General features: G+C 42.3%; 2 protein-coding genes across 4 annotated transcripts; one reads left to right on the plus strand and one right to left on the minus strand.

The window, feature by feature from the left end:
* Positions 1-1,779: 1,779 nt before the first annotated feature.
* On the minus strand, positions 1,780-4,982 carry LSM3 (LSM3 homolog, U6 small nuclear RNA and mRNA degradation associated). Its single transcript, XM_075052600.1, has 4 exons — positions 4,902-4,982; positions 3,782-3,892; positions 2,509-2,604; positions 1,780-2,179 (listed from the first exon to the last, which is right to left on the minus strand). Exons 1-4 carry the CDS (start codon positions 4,920-4,922, stop codon positions 2,099-2,101), a joined length of 309 nt encoding a protein of 102 aa, XP_074908701.1. The 5' UTR covers positions 4,923-4,982; the 3' UTR covers positions 1,780-2,098.
* A 30-nt stretch (positions 4,983-5,012) lies between these two features.
* Positions 5,013-18,122, plus strand: XPC (XPC complex subunit, DNA damage recognition and repair factor). 3 transcript variants are annotated; one of them, XM_075052668.1, is made up of 16 exons: positions 5,013-5,155; positions 5,921-6,119; positions 7,037-7,164; positions 7,991-8,114; positions 9,068-9,152; positions 9,652-9,809; positions 10,021-10,141; positions 11,537-11,626; positions 12,032-12,967; positions 13,444-13,604; positions 13,866-13,947; positions 14,401-14,535; positions 15,032-15,201; positions 15,398-15,491; positions 16,044-16,133; positions 16,794-18,122. In XM_075052668.1, exons 1-16 carry the CDS (start codon positions 5,047-5,049, stop codon positions 17,004-17,006), a joined length of 2,895 nt encoding a protein of 964 aa, XP_074908769.1. In that variant the 5' UTR covers positions 5,013-5,046; the 3' UTR covers positions 17,007-18,122. The 3 variants fall into 3 exon arrangements, 2 of the variants coding, with proteins under 2 accessions (XP_074908769.1, XP_074908770.1); XM_075052669.1 differs by having other exon boundaries at positions 5,013-5,151; positions 5,920-6,119; XR_012653808.1 differs by lacking the exon at positions 16,794-18,122 and having other exon boundaries at positions 15,366-15,491; positions 16,044-16,059.
* Positions 18,123-18,697: the final 575 nt, after the last annotated feature.

Raw genomic sequence — 18,697 nt, forward strand, 5'->3', positions numbered from 1 at the left:
TCTTCTAAAGGGATGTAGACTAATTAATGGAATAGAAATCCCTCAGGTTGTGAGACATACTCTCTCCTTTCCCAGATGTGCAGATCCCTGGGAACTGTAGGACTATCACTGTGTTCACCTATTTCTACTCTCTCCCCCAAGCATTTATTTTGGCCTCCTAGAGTGGTATGAGATAAGATAGACTAAAGAGGATCTCAGTGCAGTTATCCTTGTCCCTCTTTCAGAAGGGGAAGAGTTGCAGCATCACCAGCGTTCTTCCAACATCAAGGGCTGTGTACGCATGGAACAGAAATTGATGCTTGCTGAGCTAACTCTTGCAGAGACAGCATGCTAGGAATGGAAGAGACAGGAATCACAGAAAATTTTTTTCATCCTAGCCCAGACCAACTTCAAGCAGGGATGGCAGAGTGAGGGAAGTCTGCTACAAAGCCACTGCATACCTGTACTTCATTCAAATAATCTTTTAGTAGTAAGTTGTACAGATGACTTCTTTCACTTGCATACAAGGGACCTATATATGAAAACAGCATTGTGCACAGGTTTAAGATAACATTCTTGTGTGTGTGTGTACAAGTAGAGCTATTTGTCCTTTCTAGAACGAAGCGCAAGGAATATGGTAGCAAGTCTCCACGTGATTAAAAACATAAGACTGTAATTGCTACTAACACACTAATTCTCAGCAATTGCTTCACTATTTCAGCTTCAGCTATCACTCCTATTTTCCTCACACTAGAGGACATTGCTTGAGAACTACAGAGTATGGATGCCACCTAGAAGCCAGAGCAGATTTTGTATCAGTTCCTGCTTTCCGTATTTCAAAGAGCATGAAGTATACATTCATCTTCTGAGTGTATATATTTTACTGCCAAAAAAGTTAATATTCCTTTAAGAAAAATCTAGCTTGGAGCTTACCGAGGCAGACCTTGCATTCCTCACCACTGTCACAAGCTATGGACATAAGTTATGAAGATTTTACTTGTAGGAGAAAGTGCCAAGGCAAGCTGCTTTTGCTAACCCTACAGAGCATGCCTAATAACCTAGAATAAATTAGGTTTATCAAGTCACAAGTCAAGCTCTGTAAGAAATGTCCCAGTGTAGACCTACATCTCTCATATGCCTTTCAAACATACTTATTAAAACATTTCATAGTGTAAGTGCCTTTTTTTTTTCCATACAAGAAGGTGAATAAATTGCAAACAGGGTGGGCCTGAGAAAGTATATATTAAAAAAGAGCTTTATTCAGAGTTCTAGTGCACCTTCAGTGCAAATAACCAATGAGCATCTTAAGCATTCAGCAGAGTTTAGTGTATTCAAGAACTGAAACAGGCTACCGACAGTGGGAAATGAATGCATACAGCAGGCAACTCAACAGCATGAGAGGCAACAACCTCAGTCTCTACTTATGGCCTTGCAAAGCATAGCTCTGTTAAAGCCACAATAAAAACATCTGAAAACATTGTGAATAAGCCCATCTTCTTTACATATCTTAAGGGGAAGATGCATATATATATATACACACTATTTGCCTGCTACAAGGATATGCATCAAGAATTTGAACACAGAAAAGCCATAAATTATATTGCTGTAGATTCACATAGTATTGCCCTCCCAAACATCACTCTGCAAGACTCAGGTATTAGTAAGGACAGAAATTAACAAAACACACAAAAGTTACTCTTTCCTCAGAAAGTGAGGCTACATACTACAACTTAATATAGCATTAGCTCTATAGTAAAACATAAGAATAACGTCTTCAACATAAAAACATGACAAGTGAAATCTGAAAGACAAACCGAATTTATTTAAAACAAAAAATTAAGACAGCGCTATTGCCAAGATTGAAAAAATGAAGGATTCTTTTACCAATGTGACAAGACAGTCAATTTACAGCAGTTACATTAATTCTGAGAAAATCAGGTTGGGTTTACACTGCTTCAATTGACATGTACCTTTTGCAAAACAAACTGGTTCCCCTTCCCAAAAGGGGCAGACAAAAACATCCTATAAAAAACACATACAAAATTTTGAGACACAATTGAAACACAAACCATTGTCCAAAAGCCTGAAACTTTCCAACAAGGTTAAATCCTTTGTTGCTTCAACCAACCCTCAACGGGGGAGCTACAAGCACAACGCCGTCACCTCTGACAAAGAGCATCGGAATATTCCTTTTGGTAGACTATGAAGAAGGAAAGAAAAATTTACATTTACAAAAGCATAGTTTACAAAACATATCTGCTAAGCATATGACCAAATTCAATCATAACAAAACACCAGAAACAAATCCAACAAATATAAGCTCAAACATACAACATTCTGGCATGATGAAGAGATCAATACAACTAACACCAAGTCTTTGGATATCATTTGTAGTTTCATAACAATTTGCCCAAAACTCCTGTTAGATCTTGGTTCAAAAAGTAGTCAGCAATAAGCTACTTTAACAATATAACATAGTTTAGTTTTAAAAAAAAGTTTTATATGGGGATAAATACACTAAATCCTTACTTTATAAATCTCTTCGTAGGTTTCTTCATCAATCTCTATTGTAGTTACAGTTTCTTCCACATCACCCAAAATCATATTTAAGTGCTGATCATATGCCTGTAGGAATGAAGTTAGTTTATTATTTCTTCCAAAATTCAAACATGAGCTTATTAAAATGAGAATTTTAGCAAGAATTTCAGACATAATTAATTAGTTTAGCCTGATTTTGACGAAAAGACACAACTATGTCAAAACAAAGTAGTATCAGTTATAGTTGTAATTCCAAACAAATGTCAACAAACCAGTACTCTGCCACATAAAAATAAGGGAAGACATTTATATTTACTGAAATGCTTTTTCAGGAAATAGCTCTGAAGCATTCAGTGAGAAAACATACAAGAACTCGGAGACAGACACACTTTATTAACATTAAACCAGTTACACATTCTCTGCTGCCAGTCCAGCCTCCCTGAATTGATTGCATGGGGCCATCTTAAAGGATACAAAAGCTCTAATTCATATAATACTACAAAAATTTAAAATAAGCACATATTCCAAAAACCCTACAGAAGCACGATGCAAACTACACGTGTGCCTTATGGATCTCTCCTCATCTTTGTGTTGCCAAAGGAGCTGAGGTCCACCTAACACATGGGGCAACTGGTTCTCTTCCCCAACATAGTACAGTACTCAGGAAGGATGACTGACTTAATAGAAAGCAAAAACCTGTCTCATCAAGAGACCTATCACTCCCAGAGGAAAACACTTCGACAAATGAGATTTGCAGAGAATCCAGCTGAGTACATATGCCCATCATACCCTCATAGGGTATGCCTTAAGCAATACTTGTTTGATTATGATAATCTCAGTCTTAATTCAGTCTTAAGACCTCAGGGTACTTTACAAGAAGAGGCCTGCAGCATTATTGCTTGCGGAATGAATTCCTTGGTATCATTCAGGAGACAAGAAAAACAAAATACATCTCTTGACTCTCTACAGAAGCAGTTAATAGCAGACAGAGTACTGAACAAATTAGATTTTTCCACCAATCACAGTACACTTTTGATAAGAGAAACAGTTCAGCCCTTGTTACTAAGATGATCTTTAACCTACCTTCTATAACCACTTCTGCACTTTTAGCCATGAGATAGTTACTTGTGTTTTTACAGTGATTTTTTTAAACAATCAATGGAATATTACAGGTAAGCTTGTGTAACAGACTGTTGTACATGAAAAAAAGGATGCCTAGCGCTTAGCTGAATAAGCATAGTAGCATTCTGAAAGTTTTACTTACATGTAGTCTGCCTCTAAGCTCTCTGTCATTCCTCATTTTGACATAGATTCGCTCATCTAGACTGAGCCTGATGAGATCAAGTGGCTCCTCTACAGTATTTGTTGTTTGTTGCTAAAAAAAATAAAATCAAAAAAGTTAATTTTACAGAAGAAGCCTGTGACTTTTTCATTCCTCAGCGTTCGTGAGATGCAGAAAACAAACAGTTAAGAATATAGATGCAAATACTCCAAATCATTCCTTCACATCCTATTGAACCTGAGTGCAGCTGATACTACCACCCTACAGATGTTCACCAGCCTGAGCAAAATAAGTTAAAAGACTTCAGTTTAGTTTGCAGCAAATGATGCCTCACACATACTGTTGCATAAACTATATTCCTTACTAGCAACCGTTGTCCATACTGCAGCAGCAGAAAGCCTACTCTGCATGAACCAGCACCACACCTGCGCCAACACATGGCACAGGCTAGAAAAACCAAACACACGCTGACATTTTTGCCAGCTCGCATCGGTTAACTGGGTGACACACTGCCCCAAACACACACCTCTCCTTAAGGCCTAGCTCAACAACACAGCATTCATGCCAGGCCTCAAAGCAGGTTAGAAGCCTGAACGCACACCGGGCTGAGGTCTCTTTTTTGTAATACAGGTGTACTTTCAGGATCACAGCTAAAATGCATGAACATCTTTGTGAATATCCTGCAGCACGCTACCAATTTCCTTCTCCGTGAGGCAGAGCCAAGGGTATTTTCCTCAGTAGCCTTCCTCCATTTCCCTCCTCTGGCAGTTCCTGGGGAAACGGGCCTGAAGCGAGCCTTGCCCGACAACCCCGGCGGCGGCACAAGGACCGAGGCCGTGTAGTAATGTCACTCCCCGCAGAAAGCGCTCTCCCCGGAGGGCTGCGCCTCAGAAGGCCGCCCAAGCCGGGGGCTTTGCCGGGAGGTACGCCCGGCCCCAGCTAGGCAGCCGAAAGCCTGCCTCCATCTTACGCCCCGCCAGCCGCGGAGGCTTCCCCGGGCCCGCGGAGGGAAGGCGGGAGGCGCCGGGAGCGCGGACCCGCTGGCAACAAGGAAGGGCCCGTCCGCCGCCTCCCGCCCTGAGGGCAGCGGGCGGCCGCTTACCTGATCCACCTCATCCGCCATCTTTCAAACCGCCTCCCGCGCTCTCCCGCGAGACTTTACGGCCCAGCCCCTTCCCCTCCGCCGGGGGCGGGGCCGGGGGCTCGGCGGGGACCGCAGCGGGCCGCGGGGGCCGCGGGGACCCGCCATGGCCAGGAAGCGCAAAGCGTCGCCCCGGCCAGCGGCTGACAGCAAGAGGCGCTCCGGGGGGCTGGGGGCGCGGCGGGGCGAGCCGGAGCCGGAGGAGGAGGAGGAGGGTGAGTGCGGGAGGGAGGGAGGGAGGGAGGCCGGGCGGGCGCTGCGCCATCGCCGGGGCTTGGGGCCGGTCCAGGCCGCTGGTGTTTCGGAGGGCTCGGGGAGCAGCGGGTGTCCGCTGGCTCTTAGCGCAGCGCTGGGCCGCGACGGCCCCTGTGAGGGGAAGGGCCGTTACCTCAGGCTGGAGGCGCGGGTAGCTGTGTTCTCCGCAGTGCCAGGGGGCGGGACGATGGGCGCGCAGAAGCCGGGGGTTTAAATCCCTGCGTGAAGTGGGGCCCCACACGCTGGCTGGAAGTACTGACAAAGGCTGTGAATAAGGCACTGAGCGACCCGGTGAGGGTTTGTCTCACCTCAGCCGTGGCGGGGCTGCGGACAGCCACCCCCCCGCGGGGGCCGGGGACGGCCGCGACACGCGGGTCCGTGTCCCAGGAGGTGCCCTGAAAAAAGTTCTCCAGAGCAGCTTCACAAAATAGCAGTTTCTTGTGGGTGGCATGTACGATGCTTGTTTTTCAACTGACCCCATTGGTAGGACTATAGGAATCTTTATGTGCTTCTTGTGCGTTACATTATTATGAATTTTTTCCTTAAAGAGGTCTCGTTGTTCAATTCTTACCTATTTGTTCAGAAACAGTGACATGCACGTTATTGCGAGTGCTCATTTTCTTCTGTAGCTGGCTCTAATGAAATCTGTGGAGGTATTGTTTCTGATTGCCATGGAGATGAAACTTCATCCTTTAACGTATCTTCCTTTCTTCTGTGCCATGCAGATGATTTTGAGGAGAAAAAGCCCAGTGTAAAGAAGAATGACTCAAAAGCTCTTGCTAGGAAGAAGGAAGAAGAGTGTGATACTGGAGTTTCTAACTCAGCAAATAAGCCTACAAAACAAAATGGGGCAAAATCATTAATAAAAGAAAGCAAAAAAATCACTAGAAATAAGGGGAATCATAACAAAGAGGAAACATGCAGGTAAGTTTACTTATCAGTCAAGTCTACGGGAGCTCTCTCTTCATGGTTACATGTTATTTGTTTAGGGCCTAGTGCTGCATATATGCATGTGAGCAGTTTATTTTAGGCTATCAGTCCAATTTTGTACATTTACGTCATGCAGCTGAACAGAAGTACCATCTTATTCATTGCAGAGTCAGTCCTGAGGAAGATAGTCTGTATGGAAGCAAATGCATGAGCCTTTTCAAATTCAATGGTTTAAATATAACATTTTATTTCATTTGTTACAGTTTTTACATGGGACTAGGGAGGCTTTATGGAATCCAGCATGAATAGAAATGTTGGCCTGACATTTGGGTTTAAAATGATGAGCAGAAATCTTTAAACATATCATTCTGTGGTGTTTTTTGGAATCCAAATATCATATCAGCAGGGTCTGCCCATGGAGATTGCTATAGCAAATGAATTCATAAAAAGAAATTAAACTGATTGGTCTTGTTTCAGTGGCCAGCCAGAGCCAGAGTATTAGTGTAGTGAAACAGAAACAGTTCCAATTTCAGTACACTTTGAAAATTCAGTAAAAACAAATGATTCAGTGAACCCTTTCTCCAAGGACTCATTTGTACAAGCTGTTCTGAAGGATGGGGCCTTTTGTAGGTTCAGGCATCTTCCTTCCTAAACGGCCTTGCAGAATCAGAACCTAAGATTGCACTGAAAAAGTGTTGCTCCACTGAGTCCATGGTTATTTATGGCAAAGATGGTTTGCTTTACAGAGAAGGTATCTGTGTTTTAATTGTCAAATACTCAATCTGTTGTTACTGATGCAGAGGTCATGCTTCATTTATTTCGCTATTTTTAGTGTGTTCTTCCTCTATTTTTCTTAAATAAACAAGCACCTGCACTTCCTGATGCTAAAGCCGTTTTGATCATTGTAACAGTGACTTGCTGAAGCCCCCTCAGAAGGAGATAAAATTGAAGAGAGAATCTCCTGTTAAAAAAGAGGTGGATGAAGACAATACTGACGATGATGGTGCTGAAAGTGAAGATGAATGGGAGGACGTGGAAGGTAACAATTGCATGTTTATTCATTTTAAGGAGTAAATATTCTTATACACAATTTGTTTTTTTTGTAATTTGATTTTTTGAACCATTTCTCATTTGGATTCGGGTAAATGTATACTCTCTGTATACCTAAAGTATGCTCCATGTGCATATCTGTATCTTTAAAAGCTCATATCTCACAATGCTTTTAGAATAGTTCCAAAGTAAAAAAAAAAAACCCAGACAACTACTGACCTGATGGTAGTGCCTTGAATTTGACTATTTGTTGGCTTATGTTAAAATTATGCTACCATGCACAAAGCACTTTCTCAGCGGTTTGTGTTGTCTAATATTGAGCAGCTAAGAATGAGTCAAAACTGCCACTTCCTAGTAAAGGAGAGTGGAGATGAAACCAACTGAGCTGTTTGATTAGGTGGTCATCAACAAACTGTGATAAGAATCATGATGATCATAATCTTCATATTTTGCTGCTACAGATTTATGTCTTCTAAAGTGAACTGTTGTCAGGTTTTTTTCTTTGCTACCCTACAAGTACCCTTCAAGTTACATCTGCTTCATTCACCTTTCTCCTGATTGAGTTTGCCTGTGATAGTCACGTGCCATTAGACTGTTGCTGAGCTGATTCCTCAACACCAGGTGACTGGCATCCCACAGTTACTTGAAATAAATGAGTACACGCAGTATTATGGAAGATCCAGGAGCTGGTAATTGCTGAGGATGTTCTGTTTGTAGGTTGTTTAAGCACTTGAGAAGGAATAGGTAGGTTCTCAGCCCATTGTCAGCATCTGTTCAATGTTTATTTATCATTTGGTAATATTTCATTTTTCCAGAACTCCAGGAACCTGCCACAGATAAGTTAGAAGAAGCTGCTGTTCTTCCAGCAGCAGTGCTGCCAAGCAATCCTGTCGAGATAGAGATTGAAACCCCAGAGCAGGTGAAGAAAAGAGAGAGAAGGTAAGAACAGGGAAGGCAGTGGAGGACTGTTAAAGGATGAAGTTAAAAATATGCTAAGTCTTGACTGTCACTGACTTGCTCTCTTCTGGTTGGAAATCCCCACTTTGTGCAGACTGTTGAGTTGGAATGGCGCGAGGTCATGGGATGGAGAACAGTGTGCACACTGACAATTTTACCAAAAGTCTTCAGTGGAAGTTGGTGGGAATAAAGGTTTTTCAGCTTCCTTGAAAATCAAGCTTGTAACTTCATTGTGCTTTAATATCTACATTTCCAAACCAGGGACAGTAGTAGATTTCTTCAAGGAGAGCTGTGGGTGAATGACATTGTTGTACTGTAAATATCTTAACAGCTCAGGTGGAAGCCTCTGTGTGCCCATACCTGAGGTGTGAATAGGTGAGTCAAATGAATGCCCTCAGCATCTGGGAGCATTATACCAAGGAAGGCTTTCTTTGTGTGGTGGCTGGAGGCCTGATATCTCATGCTGTTACAAGGTAGGCACTGTCCCAGGCCAGCCCTTCATAACAAAGCAACCAGAGTATCTGTTGCTTCTAAATTAAAAGACTTCATCAGTGAAGAGAAGACCATTTTTCCAGGAATCTGAATGGAATGCTAGCAGTAATCTGAAAGTCAAACAATTCAGACAGTGAATTGTAAGTTCAGTATAGAGCTGTCCAAAACTGTCTTGTAGGAAACTGTAGGCACATAAAGTTAGGAAGAATTTAGGCCATCTGAATATACCCAAGCTCTCAGTAGTCAGGTACGTGGAGTTCACAGTTTATTAGTTGGATGCATCCTGCATGCCTATTCACATAGTCAGTAACTAAACTTCTGTTAAGTGGGCACAGAAGATTCTCTGCGATAGAGTCTCTTTGTGAACTGGTCCAGTTCAGGAATCTAGAAAGGCAGGTCCACAGAAAACCCAAAACATCCATTTCTTTTTTAATCTTATGCAGAGAAAAAAGGAAAGCTGAGTTCGAGACGTATCTTCGGAGAATGATGAAACGTTTCAGCAAGGAGGTTCGTGAGGACACGCATAAGGTATTGGTCACAGAGAAACCTGGCAGAGAAAAAATTGAGCATAAAGATGTCTGAACTGATTCATAATGAAGAAGAAACTAATTTTGATCAAATAATTTGGGGCCGTGGCTAGAAGTGAAAAAATAAAAAGGCTGTAGTCCTGACAAGTGCTCAGTAGACTTCTCCTAAACTATAAGTTGGAAACATCAGTGGCTGCATTAGTAAAATTCTAAATCAAAACAGATATGACTAGGGTGTATATTTCTCCATTGAGTGTGTATCTGCTCCTTCTGTCGGGGGTAAAGTGTCAGTCATGTAGAGCAGGAGACACTGACAGGAACTTCAAGGCTTTACTGTTTTCTGATGGTGATCTGAAGACAGCCCTGTGTCTAGCCTGTGTACGCTTGGGAGGCTTCATTGTTGCCTGTCTTTGTTAAAAGGAGCAGTAAATATACCATGGACAGTAGTTCCGGCAAGGAAAATTTCTTGTGAACTCACTATAGAAACTTTTTTCTTTCAGGTTCATCTCTTGTGTTTATTAGCAAATGGTTTCTATAGGAACAGGATCTGCAGCCAGCCAGATCTTCATGCCATTGGTCTCTCCATCATCCCCACCCACTTCACAAAAGCGCCTGCAGGCCAAGTGGACCTTCTCTACCTTTCCAACTTGGTGAAATGGTAAAACTCTCTTTCTTAATCATGATATCACATAGAATGTATGAGCCAGGGTTCAGGGAGAGGAGTAAATACAATTACCTATTTTTGGTGATTTTTCTGACTTTAAATACAGGGGTGAAATCTGTCCTTTTTACAGAAGGAAAGGATGAACTATGAAGTTTAAGAATACAGCCACAAACACTAGACAATAAGTAGGTGTCTTATATTTCAGGTTTGTTGGAACCTTCACTGTCAATGATGAGCTTTCCATTGAAAAAGGAGAGCCCCTTCAGTCGACCTTGGAGAGGCGCTTTGCCATCTACGCTGCACGAGATGATGAGGAGTTGGTTCATGTAAGTGACTGGGAAGTGCAGGGATGCTTGCTGAGCTTGGATGCTAGATCAGTGCTGTAGTGCTGTGAGGTCATACACAAAGTGGTGTTTGAGGGATGGATTTGGGGAAAGCAAATCAGTAACTTAGGTGATTCTGTGGCTTTTTCTTTTTGTTGTGTTTTTATCTGGAGTCCTTCTGTGAATACATTATTCAATTTGAACGGTGCCTAATGGGAGCCTCTAGTTCTGGTTGGTGTCACTGTGCACTTTGTGTTCTGCTGTGGATGGCTTTATGTATGGTGTATAGAGCTACTTGTTCCTAAGTATGTTTTGGCTTCTTTGTATTGCTTTAGTAGTGTAGATCAAAGCAAATCAGCTTAATAGGTTTCGTCTGAAACACTAATTGGAGTGAGGAAATTCTCGGGACTTACTTGCAGCCAGAGAAACTCTGAACAGATCTTTGAGTTGAAGGTTGGTAGTTTGCTGCTATGAGTCACCACTGAAGGCCAAAGGAATTGAACTTTTATTTAGAGCAGCCCAAGGCCAAGTCTTCAAAAGGACTTCAACTCTACAGTCGTTTTGTGGTGGAATTGGATTAAGGGAAGAACTGGAGTAAGTTGTTTCAAGTGACACAGAGATTTTAGTAAAACAACCAAGGGAGGAGAAGTGCAGGAGATCATATTGGCAGGGGACATTTGAAAGAGCAGAAACAAGCTGCTGCTTTGCAGGTGCATGGCTTGCAGCTCTGCTCTGTTGCTGATAAAGTGGGATGTTGCAGCTTCTCTGCTGCAAAGCAGGAAGCAGTTGTGGTGGCTTTGCAACCTTGCTGTGGAAATGCAGAGGTGTCACTTCCTGGGACAGGAGGAAAAGACAAAGCAAGCCTTGCTTAGGTGGCTTCAGTTGAGTCCCATGCAGGAAGGCAGTTGCCAGGTCACAGCTGTTAGCCACTCAGTTGTGACTGTAATGTCATTCTCTGAATGGCTGGTGTTTCTGCTGGGTTCAGTTGATGGTATGTGGTTGGCTTTGGCCACCTTTGGGAGGCAGGATTTAGAGTCATCTTACTCAGTTTTCCTCAAGAAAGAGAGACTGATGGGGTGGATGGGATTTGAGTGACTTATCGCGTCTGCTCCAGCAGGATGGGTCATTTAGCCTTTCTAGGAATTGGTTCCTCATCTGTAAGTTAACAGCAGTACCCCTGCCACAGTAGTAACATAAATAAGAGCCAGAGAAGACTCTGCGGTGCTTTAATACTGTAGCAGCTGGGCTACCTACACATCTGTGTCAGTGTATACAGCACTGGATAAAAGGTAGGAATGAAAATTATTTCTGACAGAACCCAGGTTGTAGAAGAGTTTCAAGAGGGTTTTTTTTATACCTTGAAAAAATGTTAAACATGCTTTATTTTTTCTTTTGCAGATATTTTTAATTATTCTGCGAGCATTACAGCTGCTGTGTCGCCTCGTGCTGTCTTTTCAGCCTGTTCCTCTCAAGGAGACAAGAGCAAAGGTAGTTTTTGTTGGGTGTGTGCAATAAGGAATAGGTCACTGGTTTAGAGAGTAGGATTGAAAAAACTGTCTGGCTGGTGCAGCTTGCAGTAAATCACTTACTGCATGAAGCATGGTGATGACAATGTTCTGTCTATAGTGCAGAAGATGCAAACCCTTAATTTTTAGGTTTCTCCTTTAAAACAACCACCCATTTTGTGTGTTTCAGCAAAGACTTCTTATGCTTCAGTGGTTTTAAATTTCCTTAAAACTTTGAGAGCAAATTCCTGCTGCTTGAATACACCTCTCTTCAGCCATTTGCCTGCCAACCTTTGGTCTGCATGCACCCGTGCTGACTTCAGTCTTTTTTTTTAACATGTTGTTAGCCATGGTGATAAAAGTGACCTAGCCTGTTTCTTCTTTGCAGGGAAAAAGCTCATCCAAGAGGCAGTCTCTCAGCAGTACCTCTGAGGGGCAGGAGAGCTCTTCCACAACACCAAAAGCTGTGGCAAAAAAATGCCCCTGCAAAAAAGCCAAGCAGGATGAGAAATCCTCAGAGAGCCAAGAAGACAAAAAGGAGTCAAAAAAACCCAAAACTGCTCAGACCAAAAGGACATGCAAGTCAAAGCTGACTAGAGGCAGCCAGGAACAGAAAGAATCTGGTAATGAGGAGAGCAGTTTAGCAGAAAAAGATGTGCCAGTCAGGCCCAAGAATGATCGCCGGAGGCGAGTGGCCTCCAAAGTGTGTTACAAAGAAGAGAGTGGAAGTGATGAGGGCAGTGTTTCGGACTTTCAGGTTTCAGAGGAGGAGAGTGATCTCTCTGATGAGGATTTTGGAACTGTCTCTAAAAGGTGGAGGAGTTCACAGGGTTCCCAGAAGTCAAAGGTAACGGCTATAAAAAGCCCCAAACCTGAGACTTCAGAATCAAGGCTATCCAAAAATTCATGTGAAGCTGAGCCTAGGCCAGCAAAAAGTACAGCTTCAGCCTTGCCTCATGGACAGAGAAAGAGAAACAAAATAATTTCTAGTGATGAGGATGATGGACAGCAGGAGGTAAGGAAAGTGATGGGCACAGACCAGTGGCTGGAGGTTTTCCTTGAACGTGAGGACAAGTGGGTATGTGTAGACTGTGTTCATGGCAACGTTGGCCAGCCCCAGCTGTGCTTCACATATGCCACAAAGCCGCTTTCCTACATTGTGGGATTTGACAATGATGGGAGTGTCAGGGATGTGACGCAAAGATATGACCCAGTGTGGATGACCGCAACAAGGAAGAGTCGTGTGGACCCTGAGTGGTGGGAAGACACGCTGCAACCATATAAAAGTCCCTATCTTGAAAGAGACAAGAAGGAGGAAAATGAGGTAAATGGCAATAGGTTATTCAGGACCTTTAGTGCCAGAAGTCCAGTCCTTGGATTCTCATTCAGGCGAAAATCATTAGGAATCTTTCCATGAGGAAGGAAGTTTGTATTTGAGCTTGAAATGTTCAGATTGAGCATGTTTTAAAGGGAATATACAATGATAGATTGAAATAATATCAAATGGAGGCTGCTCAAGAGAAATTTGCATAGCAAAAGTACTGGACAGCCCATGCTGGAAACTTACTAACGTGGTTTCTGTACAGTTTAGCATTACTCTTCTCAGAGAGTCTTTAAAATATGTAGATCTGGGTACACATCTAAATGCCTGTTTGCAACAAGAATGCTTTGGTCTGTTGGCTCATCTGATTTAAGTTTCTGGTGTTTTTTCCTTTGATCCATACTATAACATTCTTATTTTCTTACAAAGGGTATTGCAAGAGAGTTCTGAAACCACTCTTCTTTGTATAATTCCTACAGTTTCAAGTTAAGCTTCAAGATCAGCCTCTGCCAACAGCAATTGGAGAGTACAAAAACCACCCTCTCTATGTACTGAAGAGGCACCTCTTGAAATATCAGGCGATCTATCCTGAGTCAGCTGCTATCCTAGGGTACTGTAGGGGAGAGGCTGTCTACTCCAGGTGAGTTGTGCACATCACCTGTGACTGATCTTGTGACTGTGATCTTTGTAACAAATTTAAGAGCTAATTTGCATGAAGACTGTGATGGTATCAGCAGTAGTCTTAGGCCACATGCATAGACAGGGTGAGGCATTTAGCTGCTCAGATAACATTTGCATATCACTTAGAGCTTTTTTACCATTCCTAATGTGAATAACAGTTTGGAAGTCCCTTATGGAGGGACTTAAAACTCTTACGGTTGCTTCCATCTGGCCTTTTTAGAGACTGCGTACACACGCTGCACTCCAAGGACACTTGGCTGAAGCAAGCTCGAGTGGTGAGGATTGGAGAAGTGCCTTACAAGGTAAGAGGGTTTGACTTCCTCCTGTGCGTTCAAACTCAATTCTATTTTGTTTTTTTACCTTCTCTCTGTCAGCAGATGTAGATTTCTCAATTTCTCACTTGCTTGCATGGCATGTGGTAGCTGCATTGTAAATCTGCCCACCTACTGTGCCTATAGTTCCTATATACTACCTAAAGCCCACCTATCTCTTCTTCCCACCCCAAGGTTATCTAGCAGAACTGCACCCTTTTCATCTTCTTCAAAGGCACCCAAGTGTTTTATATGAGCTGTAGAATATGGCTCCTTGTTGCCTACAGGTGCCATGGGTTATCATTTATAAGCAGTGGATACTGAAGCTAGGAAATAGGCATTTCTTCTCTCCCAGAGCCTTCTCCTTTGATGTCCTAGGAAAGTCTGAAATCACTGGCAGCTTGTTGTTGTGGTGTTACAGGGTTGGTCATTGTATTTGCACAGATGGTGAAAGGATTTTCCAACCAGGCGAGGAAGGCGCGCCTTGCAGAGCCTGCAAACCGGGACAAAGAGGACCTGGCACTGTTTGGTCTCTGGCAGACAGAGGAGTATCAGCCGCCTATAGCAGTGGATGGAAAGGTAACTAGGAAGGCAGAGGGCTGATGTTAAAGGAAGTGTTTTGTGTGGAACTGTGGGGTTTATTTTTCCAGAAGTTGCATGTTTCAGAGGTGAGATCAGTCAATAACATCTGGATGCAGGATTAAGAGTTCAGAGGTAACCGTCCCCAGGAGGAAATGATCAAAACTTCACTGAGGCCTTTCTTTCCTGAGTACAAGTAATGAGTGCTAGCAGCGCAGACTGCTAATTTCGTTGATCTAGTTTTCCTAGCCCATGTTTGTTTCGCTAATTCTCTGCATTACAGCTTGAGTAACAAGGCCTGGGCAGAGAACATAGCTAGGAGATAACCATGCAGCTAAAATTTAGGCTTGTGCCTTGTCATGTGAATATTAATTGAATACTGGAGTGGAATGTAGCAGGTCAGAAGGAAGGGAGAGTCCCTGAGTTGCAGCAGGGATTTTCACCTCTCTCCAGAGAGCAGGAGCATTACCATTTCTCTTTAATTTTGCAATAACAGGTTCCTCGGAATGAATATGGAAACGTCTATCTCTTCCTGCCATCCATGTTACCCATTGGCTGTGTGCAGCTGAGACTCCCAAATCTGAACAGATTGGCACGGAAGTTGGACATTGACTGTGCTCAAGCCATCACTGGATTTGATTTTCATGGTGGCTACTCGCACCCAGTGTATGTAAAGCTGCTTTGTTGCATCTGACAGATTTTGACATCCTGCAGAAGTTGTATACACTGTGTTAAGGAGTGCATGTGATGAGTTACAGTTCTGTCATCATTCAATAACTTTTGGTTTGGCTGGGTCAGCAGGCATTTGCCCCCTTTCTTTTTTCTTCTAGTAGCTGACACAGGATTGTGTTCTCCTTCCTAGTACCGATGGCTACGTTGTCTGTGAGGAGTATAAAGAGGTCCTCATTGCTGCCTGGGAGAATGAACAAGCAGAAATAGAAAAGAAGGAGAAGGAGGTGAGAATTATTTTTGCAGCTTCCTTATTGTTACATTTATTAAGTAAATTTCATTGAAACTGTGGACAATCAAAGAAGGGTGGGCTGTGTAAGCAACAGACAGAGAGCTCTGTGACTGTGAGGGGCTAGTTGCATCCCCCAAGTGTCCCATTTGGGGCTTGCTGTCTTGACTGCAGTGGGATGCAATACAAGTGTGTAGCAATATTTGAAATAGTGCATGCTCTGGAATAGTTTTCCATGGCTGCTGGGAAACAAAAATGAGGAATACACATAGGAGATTAAAGTTTTGGAGGTGGTTCTGGTGTAATTTACACAGTCAGGGTGCACATCAGAAAGTGACAGTGATTCATGTATTAGGCAGATAATTGGACACCAATACATTTTACTCTTAAGAATCCTACTGGCCTATAATCTTTTAATGTGACACATTTAAGTTGGCATGGTTTTTTTTTAATGGCAGTTTAAAATCTTCAAACTTCCATTTTCTGTGGGCATAAATACATTGAAATTTACAATAGTAAATTTTCTCTTTTCAATAACAATCCCACACAGAAGCGTGAGAAAAGAGCTCTGGGGAATTGGAAGCTGCTGACAAAAGGACTTCTCATCAGAGAGAGACTGAAGCAACGCTACTCCATCAAGGTATTCTGCATTTCTAGCAATGATTTCTTTCTCGGGATGGTATTTATCTACCAAGAGATTTTTTTTTTTCCAGTCTTTCCAATGTGTTATGTTTCCAGCTGTAGAGTGTAGAACTTCCAGAGTGTAGTTGCTAAAAAATCTTCTTTCCTGTTGTTAGCATGTGACTAGCAAGTAGTAAAAAAAACTACACCAGAAATTCGATGTGGTCATGCCCAAGAAAGATTCATTATTGTTTAACAAGAGATTAGTGTTTCCTAAAGCATCATTTTTTTGGTATGATCTTCTGTTTTGACATACCCACTTCCTAGATTTATTCCTCCAAGCTAAACATGTAGCTAACAGGATGAGAGTGGGCTGCTTTTTGTTAGGAAGTCAGACGTTTTAGTTCTTAATCTTTTCCCCACTAAGAAAGGTGAAGCATTATCTTTTTAAAGCAGGTTTATTTTTATTCTGTCATCAAACGTATTTTGCTTGTGTTGAAAGAATGCTTGACATCCAGGAACAGAAACACACTGCTTTGGGTGAGAAGCCCAAACCAGAGCAGCCAACTTTTGTAATGTCATTAAGTGTCACCGTGGCAGCAGACGAGCCCTTATAGAAAGGGGTAGTTACGAGTGATATCTAGAGCAACTTTTCAATTTTCATGCCTGTTTTTTCCAGACTGAGCCATCAGCACCTGTGTCAGAGAAAGGAGCAGGATTCTCTTCCGATGAAGAAGGAGGTCCAAGTGCAGAGACTGCAGTAGGGAATGCAGCCATTTCATGGCCCCAAAATCGCCAGTTAGAGAAAAAAAAAGAAGAGAAGACAACCAGAAAGAGCAAGCAAGAAAGGAAAGGAGAAGCAGCACAGTTGTTCCCTTTTGAGAAACTGTGATCAGAACAAGCTTTTCTTTGCCATTTCCAGATGCAAGTACAATAGTCACAACAAAAATATCCTTTACCAGTTAAGGACTTAGTCTTCCTGTGCACTTGTGTTTCTGAGCTATCAGGGACCAACCTAATTCAGTATCAAGAGTTTCTTTTGCTATCACAGGCAATTAGATTCATCCTTTTATCCTTGGATTTACGAGCAGCAAATGTGCAGTTGTACCTTCTGAGAAGATCGGTTTGTGCTCTTTAGGTTTTTTGATCTCTTTTCTATCACTCAGCACTAATAATTCTGTTTTCTGAGGAACTCCTTTCATTAGCACTGTCTTTTCCCATTTTTCTCCTTTCCATTTTTCCTGCTTGCTCAGAACTAAAGCATGCAGCTGCTATTTAACAGTCTGTGGTGAGCTGGCCAAAGGACTACCAATGCCCTCTTTGATTCATAGCTTATCCAAATCAGTGGTGAGGTAGAGTTCTGGTCTTACTGTCTTATTATCACAGAAGGGGAGATACTTCCTCTAAGGTGTAAAGAAACATGCAATTATGATTTGGAGGAATCTGAAAATTAAAGAATACTTGCCCTTTGTGAAAACTCAGTTTTGGCTTTTCAGCCTACAGTCTTCCTTTACTTTCAGAAATTTTGTGCATTAGAAGGGAGAAGCCCTGTCCTCATTTCAAACTTAAGGTTAAATATGTCGTCTTAAATAATTTGAACATATACATACTTGTTTCAGTTTTGTTTTATCAAGACTATGTGGATGTGTTGTGGAGCAAAACATGTAAAACTGGCTGAGTATCATGGTCAGAAATGAAATCCACTGAAACCAGAGAGCTCTAGTAAATGTTATCTAGTACCTAAGCATTTAAAAATGGTTGAGAGAGGAATGTTAAATCTACACAAGCTTTTCCTGCAGTTTTGTAATAGAAATGCTGATCTGTCTTCTGCAATATTTTTATAACTGACACTGTCTCTTCAAAAATAGATGGGAATACTAGTCTAGTCGTTGCTGGACATTGTCACAGAGGAAAGACTGAAATGCAAGAAAATGGTTGACATTTAATTATGTTCAGAAAAAACTCTATTTTTATACTGTATTTGTAGAACAAAATAAAGTTTGAAAAAACAGTATTTTGTCTGTTATGCTTCCCCTCCAGCCAGCTCATTCTTCTGTAAGCAGCTCAGTTTCCCTGGAGGGACTTTCACACAAGGATAAGAACACACTGTAGTATTTCCAGAAGTCGCAAATCGGGTCCCAGGATATCCCAGAGCTGCCTGCTTTGTGAATTGTTTTAATGTTAAGGATCTTCATTCTGAGTTTTAGGTTTTGCTACTAAATTCTGAATAAATATCAACCTCAGTTGGAGGCTTGGGGAGTAGATATAACCTGTATATAAATAAGGCTTCAAGAAAAATTCTGAATCTTGCATGAACTGGTAAAACTGCAGAGGGCACAGAGGACATAGTTCCTTTTATGTTCATCATTGCGCTCATAGGCAGGATACACCCAGAGACAAGTGCTTTGTATGCATGGGCACATGTCCAGCTCCTGCTGATACTGGTAATTTTTCATCAGCTTAAAATGGGAGCTGGTGGCAGCTGTACCAAAGCGACTCTGCACTTCCTAACTTGGGACACTGGGCACAGATACACGACGTTATGAGCGTAATGACTATTTATAGTCAGCGGGGAAAGAGACA

The sequence above is a fragment of the Buteo buteo genome, chromosome 21, assembly GCF_964188355.1.
Source record: "Buteo buteo chromosome 21, bButBut1.hap1.1, whole genome shotgun sequence".
Taxonomy (NCBI): domain Eukaryota; kingdom Metazoa; phylum Chordata; class Aves; order Accipitriformes; family Accipitridae; genus Buteo; species Buteo buteo.

Coding starts and splice junctions, on each gene's coding strand:
- LSM3 (XM_075052600.1), bottom strand. CDS start 4,922: ATGGCGGATGAGGTGGATCAG. Junction 3,893..4,901: donor TGGCGGATGAGGTGGATCAG/GTAAGCGGCCGC, acceptor TATTTTTTTTAG/CAACAAACAACAAATACTGT. Junction 2,605..3,781: donor AGCTTAGAGGCAGACTACAT/GTAAGTAAAACT, acceptor TCATTCCTACAG/GCATATGATCAGCACTTAAA.
- XPC (XM_075052668.1), top strand. CDS start 5,047: ATGGCCAGGAAGCGCAAAGCGTCGCCCCGGCCAGCGGCTGACAGCAAG. Junction 13,605..13,865: donor GGAGAGGCTGTCTACTCCAG/GTGAGTTGTGCA, acceptor TGGCCTTTTTAG/AGACTGCGTACACACGCTGC. Junction 15,202..15,397: donor GGTGGCTACTCGCACCCAGT/GTATGTAAAGCT, acceptor TCTCCTTCCTAG/TACCGATGGCTACGTTGTCT.